The sequence below is a fragment of the Pungitius pungitius genome, chromosome 5, assembly GCF_949316345.1.
Source record: "Pungitius pungitius chromosome 5, fPunPun2.1, whole genome shotgun sequence".
NCBI classification, from domain to species: Eukaryota; Metazoa; Chordata; class Actinopteri; order Perciformes; family Gasterosteidae; genus Pungitius; species Pungitius pungitius.
In genome coordinates this window covers 12,818,074-12,830,188 of record NC_084904.1, presented here as the reverse complement: position 1 = coordinate 12,830,188, position 12,115 = coordinate 12,818,074, and the positions used below count along the sequence as shown (strand labels likewise).

Sequence of the window (12,115 nt, the reverse complement as noted above, 5' to 3'; positions counted from 1 at the left end):
TGGCACTGCTCTTCTCATCCCTCTGTGAGTTGTGTGCATTCAACTCGGGGGGGTGGGGGGGAGAATATGAAGAACGTGTAACCCATGCACATTAAATGTCCCACAGGCTTTGGAGAGTGAATGAGTCTTCGTCGTAGGTATATTAGCACAACTGGAGGGAGAATGTCAGCAGGATGCCATGAATGCAACTGCCTTATTTTGAAAAAGGAAAAAAGGAAACAGCCTTTTTTGGCTCCTCAATCTCTTTTTTCTGCACTGGTAAAGCCCCTTGAAATGGGGACAGACGATTTACAAATCAACTCTCAACGAGCAGGAGGAGAGATGAGTGTTTGTCTGGCAGAAGTGAACAAGTAAATGTAAATGGCGCACTCTCACTTTTCTATGTCCTGCTATTTCTTTTTGGAAAACTAGAGGCTTAGATTTGAGCTACATGAATCTTTTTTTTTAATCTCGGGCGCAGCAAGCCAAACCCTAAAATTGATTCTCATGGTTTATTTCTTTGAAACATGTTTGCCATGAGCGTTCAGCCGTCGCTACAAAGACTTCACACAGTCCTAGTTTGTCTGGGTTAACAGCTCGTGGAGAAGGGAATGGAGTTGAGAGTGTGATGGAAGAAAAAACAGCAGGTAAGGGCTGAAGGGGAGGCCTTGCTTTAACAAGCTTATCTCGCCCCCTAATTCAGTTTGGGCCTTCAAAGTGCTGAGAGCCGCCGTCGCTAGGGGCCGTTGTATTTTTTGACCGCTACCTGTGACAGCAATTAAAGGTTCCCCTTCAAGCCTGCCTTTGTTTCGGTGGCAGACTCGACTGCATGAGTAGAACGAGATTACCTCAACATTCTGCAACTGGAGCATAATCAAAGCTTCACGATGGAAGGTGTCATGCCCATCCAAATCGACCAGGCAGCCCCTTGCCACTGATGTTTTTTCTGCCGCACCATATCTAATAGGTTGCTGTGATATTATTGGTATTATAACAGGGATGTTTAAAAGGTACTTAAACACGTTACAGGAAAATATTTCAATTTGCCGCAGCAGCTACATTCAGAAACACAGATGTAGAGGCTGCTACCATTTGAAGGAGGAACTTCATGAATATTATATTCACAACAAATGAAGCGTGCATATGTACTCTGCAGCATCTGCATAATTACATACCTGTAACCACAGAGGACTAAAATTATGTCTGCACGCAAACTTCAATGCCTGCTGTCCTACTTTCATTAGCTTAACATCCCACAAATGGAGAACTGGGAGTTCATCCACTCGGATGCCTTTTTAGAAAGCCACGAGTTTGCCTGCTGAAGCATATATTTCTCTACATGTGTGACAGGACCCAGGTCTATGCCTAATTATGTACAGAGTGGGGGGCTGCACTGAATAACACCCATCTAATACCCGGGGGACAGTCCTCAATCCTAAAGTTGCTGGGAGGAAAGAGAAGCTGTAATGTGCTGCAGGCAATAACGACGCAGTGTGGTGCGGTGTAGTGCTGTTTGGTGCAGCTTGCAATAATATGCACAGTGGTGTTGTGCAATGGTTCTGGTATCAGGAGGTAGGAGGAAACAAAATCATGACTCACGCATTGAGTCTGTTGCCGTTTTATTTGGTGAGAGGCGTGTGCCACAGTATATGGGAGCCTAAGAACGAGGCAATGTATGGCTGCCTCAGTGTTGTATTTGGATATTCAGCAGAAGGACAATAAAACTGTACACGTATGGTTCTCTGGCTTCTACAATTTTACCAATTTTGTCAAGATAATGCAAAATACCACTGTTTTTCATCCTTTTTCGATTGTGAATGGGTGCTGCTTGGATTTGTGTGCTACCTGAGATATTTATACAGGGACATTTAGGCTATTGAAAATGCAGAAGGCAGTGCTATCAATTATTCACTTATTTTTTCATGAGTATCAAACAACATGCCCATTATGGTTATTTCACACGTGTCTATTTTTTCTTTTAGTGTGTTGTTGTATACAAAGCATCACCAAACAGTTGGAATAATGTGTTACTTAGATACAAAGGTATTTTGCACTGTTTTCAATTATGTGAAAAGATGTAACACCTGCTGGGGGTGACATTTAATAGTACTTCTCTTTAGGTTCCATCACAATGTGAGCTTTTCTGCACTTCTGGAAAAACTTGACCTGTGTTTGGCATTATTAAAATATATTTTGAAGTGTAGTTGGCCAGGTAAATGTGATGGAGTTTTTTTGGATTCACCTTCGTATGTTTTTAATCTCAGTGTTACAATACTTTACTAATAAAGCCCAATTGAAACCTAAAGTTTTAATCCAAAGTTGGTGTGTTTACTGACTAGCATCCATGGCTTATAAATTGTTTGCAATAAATGATAACCTATTAAAAATGAACCCAAATGGAACAGTCTGGTTCTCTGAAGTTGATGCAGCGTGTAATTTCGGTTTTGCTGAGGCCAGATTGTCGAATCAACCTTGTTGTTCAATATTCTGTGAATAATTGAAACTGACTTTTTGCACACGGTGTCTTTATGCAGTAAACCCTCTGATGACATCAAACAAAAAAGAGATACTAACTAGATTGTGCATCTCTAAAACCTTTCTCTTGAGGAACTTACTATTTTTTCCTTTCTCTTTGTTTCTTTCCTCTCTCAGGTGGACCTGCTTGTGCCTGCCAAGGTCACTGGCATAATTACCCAGGGAGCTAAAGATTTTGGCCATGTTCAGTTTGTCGGCTCATACAAACTGGCCTACAGTAATGACGGGGAGCGGTGGAAAATATATCAAGATGAGAAACAGGGGAAGGACAAGGTAAGGAGCTTTCGCGGCCCATAATGACGGAAAGCAAACACACATTGCATGGTGTTGGGTCACTTTTGCCAACATTAGCTTACAAATTATTAGTCATTTGCACATAGTAAACATTTTGAAAACAATATATATAATCAAAAATGCCTGCCCATAAGAACTACGAGTGCGGAAACTTTTGAATTAGACATCACATCATGAGGAAAAGAGACATTTTAGGTAAAACGAGAGAAACTAAATAATAAATGAGGAAATACAGAAACCTAAAGCGGACAACAACACAGAGCGGCAAATATCAAAAGGCATTGTAGTATTTGTTTGACAATGTCCTTTTCAAAACATCTCTGTTGGTTCTTCTTCTCCAACATCCCCTCAGCATTTTCTAATTTGTGGCTCAAACAGAGGCTGCCTGGTCTCTCCTACTGCCTCTCTCTGGTTTGGGATCAGATAAGACTGTGCTGTCACCAGGCCTGGCCAGTGCTATCCTGAAATTCTTGTTTACGGCCCTTCAACAAAGTACACGTCCGTTCCAATCGCCCACAACAACAGAGACAGAGCACGACTGCAGCAGCCTCTCTGCTGATATCAGGAGTGCTGCAGGCTCGCTGTTCCAGCTAAAGCTAAAGCCAAGTGTCTTTCAGATGCTGATGGCGGCAGAAGTTGTGTTTAAATTATACTGTTGTCATCATGTCATTATTATTGAGCAATATGCCCAACTTATTCTGCTCATGCATGTACTGCTAGAGTGTTGACTATAGTAAATCAAGACATATAATGGAATCCGTCCATTCATTTTGTAGCAAGCAAATACTGCAAATGTGATTTGAAAAATATTTTAGAGTATTATGCATTATACAAGATCCTGAAACAACAAACTACTGTATCATCTGCTTAATTTTGGATTGTGTTTTAATTTTAGAATTAATTCAAGATCATATAAATAATAGCACAGTTTAATACTAATTGAGGAAGTAAATATAAAATCTGAACATCGATCATTTTATGAATGTATACATTTTGATCCACTTAATTGAACGTTGAACGTCTGAGTGCCCAGAGACCCTTTTCTTTGTATTTGATTAATAATTGATAATGGATACCTTGTTAAGGCAAATAATACCTTTTAACGGCCAGATGCATGCCTCCATCCTTGTTGTGGAATCAGTGCATGTCCAGAAATATATTTCCATCCCTGCAGTTCACATTCCTTGCTTGAGTGGTTTATAATTTCAACACCCACAATTATCTTTTGATACGAGCCAGTGCATGCTCAGCATGGTTTTCACTCGAGCAATCTCGATGCTGAGCACTCGATGTCTTCAGAAGGCCTGGCAAGAAAAGTGCTGGTGGCTTTCTCAAGAACCTGTTGTGTTTATTTTGAATACATTCTTGTTTTTCAGAGATAACTCAGCTACATATGGATTTCAAAATACCATTAGATTAGATACAGGCAATATTTATAGCTGTTCCACGGCCGTCCCCTGTGTTGTTTTTGCTGTATAACTTTGCGCTAAACCCAGGATAGGCAGTCAATCTGAGTGTGTTTGCTCTGTATTAGAGGGCAGGCGTGTTAAGCAAGGCTTCTGAGAATGTCAATCAGTCGGTCCCTCGACGGAGCCCAGGGGCTGCTCAGATGTAGGTTTCTTCAAGGTGTTTTCCCCCTTCAGTCAGCTGAAGCAGCCGTTAATGCTAGAGGACACATTTGGCTGTTGGACTCCCAAGGCTCCTCCTGCCACCGCACAACGCTTGACTTGGCGGGGACACACTGAGAACGTGAGCGTGTTTGTGTGTGTCTGGGCGCCTGGTTCGGGCACAGTGGAAGAGGCTTCTAAGTATTCTTCTCAGCTCCCCCCTCCAGCTCCTGTGTGGCAGAGGCTGCAGGCAGTTAGATCTGGATTGAGAGAGGAGGCTCTGTCAGAATACAGATGTTGTCACACTGTGGAGCGCGCACACGCACAACATTGTCCCTCTAAAAAAAAAAAAAAAAATTCCATGGACTGCCTTGTTTGCCTTTTCCACACACATAAATCCCAAAATACCGTGTGAAAAGAGAAAAGAGAGAGAACTTGACAAGATACAATCCATTGTTTCAACATAATGAAACCGTGATACAGTACATTCCAAATTGCACACGCCGAGGTCACCAAAACTAACTAGTCCTGCAACACGGCTCTTTCCCGGATTTCCATATTTACAGTCAGTTCATGGGGGGCAGTCAAGTGCAAAAGCACTTGATTCATTTTTGATAGTGGTTTACTCAGGTGACACAAGCTTGGTGGTTAATCCATTAGAGCTCTCAGCTCCCTCCAAATCAGAGGGTAAAGAATGTGAGATAGCTGAGAATTCAATCAGTTTAAGACACGCAATCTTTTAATCGTAACCAACAGATTTAAAAAATGAAACTCATTACCATGGACATAGTATTTATACTTCTAATCAGAGGTGGGAATAAGTCACTGTTATGCAAGTCACAAGCATATCTCAAATCATTGCTCTCGAGTCCCGAGTCAAGTCAAAGACGAAGCAAGTCCCAAGTCGAGTCACAAGTCAAAGCCAACAAGTCTCAAGTCGAGTCACAAGTCGTACCATTTTATTTTCAAGTCATTTCGAGTCCTTTTATTATAGTGGGGACGGGGAACCCTGGGTGATGGTGCGCTGCCTCACAGACCTAGACTACGAAGGGAAGGGTAATGGTGGATCGACTGTGACTGTGTTATAGTACTGTAACGCTCACCCCAATGCTGCAGCGTAAATAAGGAGGCGATGACTGGCTTGCAACTCCGCTGCATTTATTTATATAAAACAACTCAACTTCGGTCACTGTTGGCCGTCACCACGCCGAACGAACACTTCCGCATACACGGCCCCCCAAAACTCGGGTTGTCTCGCGTAACTACAGCTGGTAACGGAGCATAACGTGAACACATGCAACATCTGCATAACTGATTAACTAATAACTTTAACTCAGCTCATTACACTACTTTAAAACGGACGTTGACATAATGTTGGCGAGGATTTCCATCGGAGTCTGAATCCGGGTTCAAAAATCCCGATTTTTGTAACCATGAACGAGCTGTCTCGTTGATACGGTCAAATGGACTGCAGTGATTGGATGTCGACATCGCTGTCTGCATACAGGTGGCGCACATATTTTTGACAGATGCAGATAAACAGAGCGGCGCGGCCGTGTGAAAATGTTTTCCCCCAGTTTTCATGTGAAGTAGCAAGTCTTCTCGAGTCAAAAGGCTCGAGTCCAAGTCAAGTCACGAGTCATCGGTGTGCAAGTCCAAGTCGAGTTGCAAGTCTCAAGTCATCAAATTCATGACTCGAGTCTGACTCGAGTCCAAGTCACATGACTCGAGTCCACACCTCTGCTTCTAATTGTTAGCTTCTGTTTTGGAACTTTGAGCATTGTGTTTGGCCATGAAAGTAAAAGTTACATTTACATGTTTTTGATCCTGATTCTCTACGTAGAGACGTTTGCAAACTCTTGCTAATATGGTAGCAACCGCTGCTTGAAATGCTATTGGAAATGTCAGAAGATGGGTCATGCAGTTTGTATAAAGCTTGGCTCTGATTCAATGTTCAATTGTCTATGTTGATGTTCAGTGTAGTCAATCAAATGGCATGCAGTGGTGTGTGCTCACTTTCTTCATGTCCATGAATTAGCATACACACTATGTGTTTATCAATAGTTTCAGGATATATTAATCAGCCTGCTTTTCTTTTTATTTGTTTTTTCTTCCAAAAACGCATTTGTCTTGTTGTGATTCTTAACGCATCCTGTTCCAGACAGTTTATTTCACTGTGCAGGTCCCCAGACTGTCGAGGAGACATTCTTTGTCGTATTTCAATCAGCTGCTGCACTCATAGTCTTCCTGTCCTGCCGTTCAATAGTGTTGTCATGTACCCTGGATGCCACATTACACTTGTGTCAACACTCTTGAAAATAACACAACAGTTTCTCACTTTCTGGTGTCAAATGTTCCAGTTCTGAAACACAATAAAAAGTGAAAGGAACAACAGAAACCGGCAGTATCGCAGACAGAATAGCAGCTTTATTAAAACGTCCATGTGTCTTTCAGCATGTATGCCAGCTCAAGAGAAAGTGCAACATGACCAGATTCAGAAAAATACATTAGCCTTTTTCACCAAAGTAAGATGCAATTTGAAACATAATGATAATTTTCTCAAATCCCTTTTGAATGTGAACCACGCACTTGAATGCCTTTTAGAACTCACACGTCTATTTGCAGCTACAGTGTGTTTAGGGCTGATAGTGTTTTGTTGTCCGTAGCAAAGAGCCTGTGAGCCCTGTAGTTAGTTCATAAGAGCCTCTGATACAGGAGCATCTGTTTTAGACACAATAACTAATTAAAGTAGTGAGACCATACACCGGTCACATGGTCAAAGATTAGGATCTGCTACTTGAGTAACTCACAAAAAGCACCGCAAAAACAGGATGAGAATAAAGCAATAGCAGATTTTAAAAAATGTGCCAGGAAGAGGATACTGAGGGGTGATATCTTGTCACATTATTCAATTTTGATCCAGTCAGGTATCATATGTCCAGCTGCTACTGGTTAATAAATGGTTAATTGGATTTATAAAAGATGTTTCAAGCTGCAGCTTCTACAGAATCTGAGCAATACTGTATTTTCCCAATTAATTCATCTTCCCAATTTTGATTTGGCCTTTCCAAATGATGATTAGGGTATTTAAACTAGCGCTTCCACCAAAATCTCTTTTTTAGTTCAAATAAGTCAAAACGACAAAGCTTTCCTTACGTGGAGGTGCTTTAAACTCTATTAGTCTATATTCTACAAACCCAAAACACATTCTTTTTTTAATTAAAATAAAAAAATAATAAAACTTTATTGTCATTCCTAAATTACAAACTATATTTTTTGAGAGATAATTAGTTGAAGGTTTACTCTGAAAAGGTAATCTTCTGTGTCCAAAACCTGCTTGGCTTTGACCCACTGATTTTCCTTTCCACTCAACAGTGAGGCCCATTACATCCCAATTACGCAGACATAATCATGTCTGGTTAATTGAATTGATCATATCCTTCAATGAAGCAGTCCCTGTAGGTGCATTTATTTCTGATAAACTTAATTTCACTGTCTATTAAACAAACACCAAACAAAAAAGCTTATAACAATAAAAGATTGGGCACCCGTCCCAGTAAGATAATTAGCTTATGTGTATCATGTATCTAGTTAACACTTGAACTGTTCTCTTAAGGCCTATCTAACGGCGTTTAAATGTCATTGAATTGGTATGAAAGTGGAGCAAACAATGACCTGTGTCTCCTAACGACTTGAATGTGGATCCGGAATTAGATACACTGAGTGTTTTAATCCCCTCATTAAAGGACATGCAGGTGGCTACACAATCCGAGTGGTGTGTTGAGGCAGAGCGGTTTGTCGCGCAATCGCTATGAGTTGTAAAGAGAAACACAACTATCTCCTCGTAGCAAAATGTTTGGGAACCATCAAAGCCTTTGATTAAACGGCAAGATGAGAAAGAAAAGTACGCTACAAATGAGCAAAAAAGAGATGTGTAATTTGCATATTACACTTACATGTTAATTTATCAAGCATGACAAACAACAGTTAAGGTGGGACTTCCAGTTCTGATTCTCCAACGGCACAAAAACCTTTCTACCGGGGGAATCTGTGGATGTGCTCCCATGGAATGGAATTCAGAGAATACAATGGTTCTGGCAGCGTTTAGATTGAAGCTTTCATTGTCTTAACTTCACTCAGTACCTGCACTTGCGTGAGACCTACTCTGTACCTGCCTAGCAGAAAAGCTGCATGACATTTTGGTTGCTGTGTTTATTCACTGAAGTATTTGATTGCCATGTTTCTAGTATTAAAAGCCTTCCAATATTGCATTACCATCGACTTTCAGTTTTCACATCAATGTTTTAACTTGGTGTCATGCAGACCAAAAGTTCTCCATAGATTCCGGTTTCCAAATGAATAATTCCTGCATAATGCTGTCATTAAAGGTATTCCAAGGCAACTTTGACAACGACACACACCGGAAGAATGTGATAGATCCACCCATCTATGCTCGGCTGGTCCGGATGCTTCCCTGGTCATGGTACGGCAGGATCACTTTGCGTGCAGAAGTACTCGGATGCACAGAGGAGGAGTGAAGTTCTCTCTTTCATCTTTATTGCCACCACCCCCATCCCCCGCCCCCCCTGTCCCTTGGCATACTGGTGTATCTCACCCAGTATATTGAAAATAAACTGTGCAACCTGTAAAAAGAAACCAATTTCCAATGGATTTTTCAAGAATATGTGTCTGTTTGTGGTGGGTTGCTGTTTATTATTTTTGTACAATGATTTAATACCTGCCCTTTGTCTTTGAGTTTTCTCTATAAAGCGTGATCTTTCTGTCTTTTTATTCTTCCCACGATTTATCATCCGGTTTAAAATGAACTTCTGTAATATATGTGGGAGCGGTGGGGTGAAGTCAGAGTGGGGTTCTCCCTGTGGTGTTTACTTGTTGCCATGGAAGCTGTTGTACAGTGTCACCAAGATGTGAAATGTGTCTGCCATGCTTCATTGGACATAATCAGCCAACTTCATAGCATTACTAAACTGTCTAAAGTACCATGTAGAGATTACACGATATTGTCACTCTCTCAAATCGCTTTATGAATACTTTACTTTACACTTCCTTAAGCCATGGTTTTATCCTAATGTACACTGGCATTACGACGTCAATCAAAACACTATTAATGCTCTTGTATTATATGTAAAAGACTAAGAAATTGCATGGTACGTGAATTATAAATGTATATTATGACAAATCATTTAAAACCTCCAGCCCTGAGAGCAATGGCTTTGATTTAGGGACCTATTTTTATGTGCATTTTTAAATAGTTCTGAAACATTACAACACACTGCAAAAGTTTACTGAAGATAACGGATATTTGAGACAATATACAAGCCCTGCCGTTAACCTGGCACTGCAGCCCTGACGCTGAGGCACAAAGGCTGTCTCTAGCTCTCATAAGGAGTTTATCTTTTATCATCTTTTTTGTATTTGAAAATCCCTACACTTTTTCTAAGATATTTGGAATTATCGTATGTGCTTGTTCATTTTTGTATTTATTTCAATTGTTTTGTCTCAGCTGTCAGATGCTTAAATTATGTGTTTAATGTCTTTGCAGTGTCTTGGAGATCTAAATTGTATCAATCACAAAGCTCAGGATAGATGTCATTGATAATAATAACCCACAAATATATCATTTCTGGCCGTATTATTACTTCTAAGAAATCAGAAATGAGTAAAAACAACTATCATGTTCGTATTTGCATAATCCCAAATTTTAAGGATGTCTTCTATGATCTTTAATCTCTTTATTTTTAATGATAATTCCTGTCTTTTTCAAAAAAGAGCAAATGTCGAGGGATTAATAATACATGAATATTATTCATAATCTCAAAACCTACTATGATCAGAACACCAAGGAACTCTACAGGAATATGGACAGTTATGCTAATCGCATCCACATATTCTATTTATGCAGTTTTCGCTGTAGGCTGCATCCTGCAGTAAATGAACCGTGGTGCTCGACTAGTAAAATACTGGCAGTAGGCAAGTACCTAAGGTATTGGAACAATTTGAAACCTTTCAGACCCATTTTACACAGTTTAAAAATAGGATTTCTCCAGTGGTTCCCACACTTAACCAGTATTCCAAAAACCTTTGAGTGCCCAAATAAAAGCTTAAGAGAGCTGATGTTCTATTTCTCACTTACAATTTACAAGCTTTCAGTCACTTCACTATCCAATCAGCTGTGCTACAGTAATATGATGCATTTTTTTCAGAGATTGCATTCCAACCTGAAAGAAAATGTAAAGACAGCCTAAATAAATGGATTGCACCAACCTTTCCAAATTATCCTGGCTGACTAAACTGGAAATACCAAGGGGACGCAATATACAATAAATTAAAAGTCCTTTAAATTTTTAATCTTTTGAATTTCTAAAAGCACAGCAAGAAAATATTTTGGTCCTTACTCTATGTTGTGTTTCAGGGCAGATGGTCATCATGAACGGTGTTGAAGTTGACAAATAACCATGAAAAACAAACATATTTGGATTGTTACCTGGATATTTGAAATTGAGTATAGTCTGTTGTATTCTGGGTTGGAAAATAACAAAAGGTTAACTTGGAAAAATGTAGTTGTGCTATGTTGCCAAACTCTGTACTTTAATGAAAGCCTTTTCTGTAGATTACCAACATGTGAATACTGGTATTGGTTTGAATCATTGACTGTCATTATTTGCGTAATAACTATATCTTGGCAAGCATCTTCCATGATTGATCTTTGTAGTTAGCTTCCTTTCGGCTTGTCTGCTGCAAAGCTTCCGTGACGCACGATGCGTTTGAACACAACAGTATAACAAACATGTCCACGGGCACATTATGTTCTTGCATATCATAAAGATCTATCAGGCTTTACTTTGAACCTTAGATTTTCTTGTGCATGGTAAAAATTCTTCTCAGAGGTTCAAGAGCCAATTTGAAGCTCATGCAGTCTTTGTATTTCTGTGTCCGCTGCTCACTTATTATTTCTTTTGTCAGTCTGAGTGTCTAGAAAATGTTCCTATCACCATGCGGTTTAGGTTCAAGCCTGCAAAGAGTGTGAAACTATGTACAGTCCAAAAAAAGATATCGCTTCAAACAAAAGCTCTTTCAGTTTGACAAATAAAAATCATATCTGTGAAAATACCGGATTTGCTTTGTTTTCTTCAAATGTCTGATCCTCTGCATTTCTTGATACACAGTGCCTTCTTTACACTGCCTTGTTACTCATCGTGATGAAATGAGTGGTTCAAACAGGTGTCAGATGTTCCTGCAGCCCAGACGAAGGAGATGATCAATACTAACCGTTGTTTTTTTAAGTCTTTGTTGGTAAAACATTGAGGTTATTTTGCTTTTTGACAGCCTATTTCTGCCATTGTTGAAAAAAAAAAGTACAGTTGACATTTATTCTCTCCTTTTCATACAGATGTGTCTCATTCTCATGCTATTTACCCCAACAACTGACAGGGGCAGATTGTCTATGTGCACATTGTGTCGTTAGACCAGTTTACTTACCAAATGGTTTGTGATTTCAGGACAACAAATGTACGGTAAGAGTTGATGAGTAAAGTTGTTCTGTCACATTCAAATTGAATTACTCAATAACAGTAGCTGAAAGTGAGTCACTAATGATGACTGATGTGTGCATGATGTAGCTTGAGCTACAAATCATCCTAGTTATCTTAGAAATAGTTTAGGGTAAAGAATGACTTTCC

At 39.8% G+C, this 12,115-nt stretch overlaps 1 protein-coding gene across 2 annotated transcripts in view; it reads left to right on the top strand.

The window, feature by feature from the left end:
* Positions 1 to 11,547, top strand: part of LOC119225336 (EGF-like repeat and discoidin I-like domain-containing protein 3) — a 72,972-nt gene extending 61,425 nt beyond the window's left edge. For both annotated transcript variants that reach the window (XM_037483126.2, XM_037483125.2), the window contains 2 exons: positions 2,632 to 2,787; positions 8,804 to 11,547. In XM_037483126.2, the coding sequence (XP_037339023.2) occupies positions 2,632 to 2,787; positions 8,804 to 8,953 (306 nt within the window). In that variant the 3' untranslated portion in view covers positions 8,954 to 11,547. The remainder of the gene's footprint in view (positions 1 to 2,631; positions 2,788 to 8,803) is intronic.
* The last annotated feature ends 568 nt before the right edge of the window (positions 11,548 to 12,115 follow it).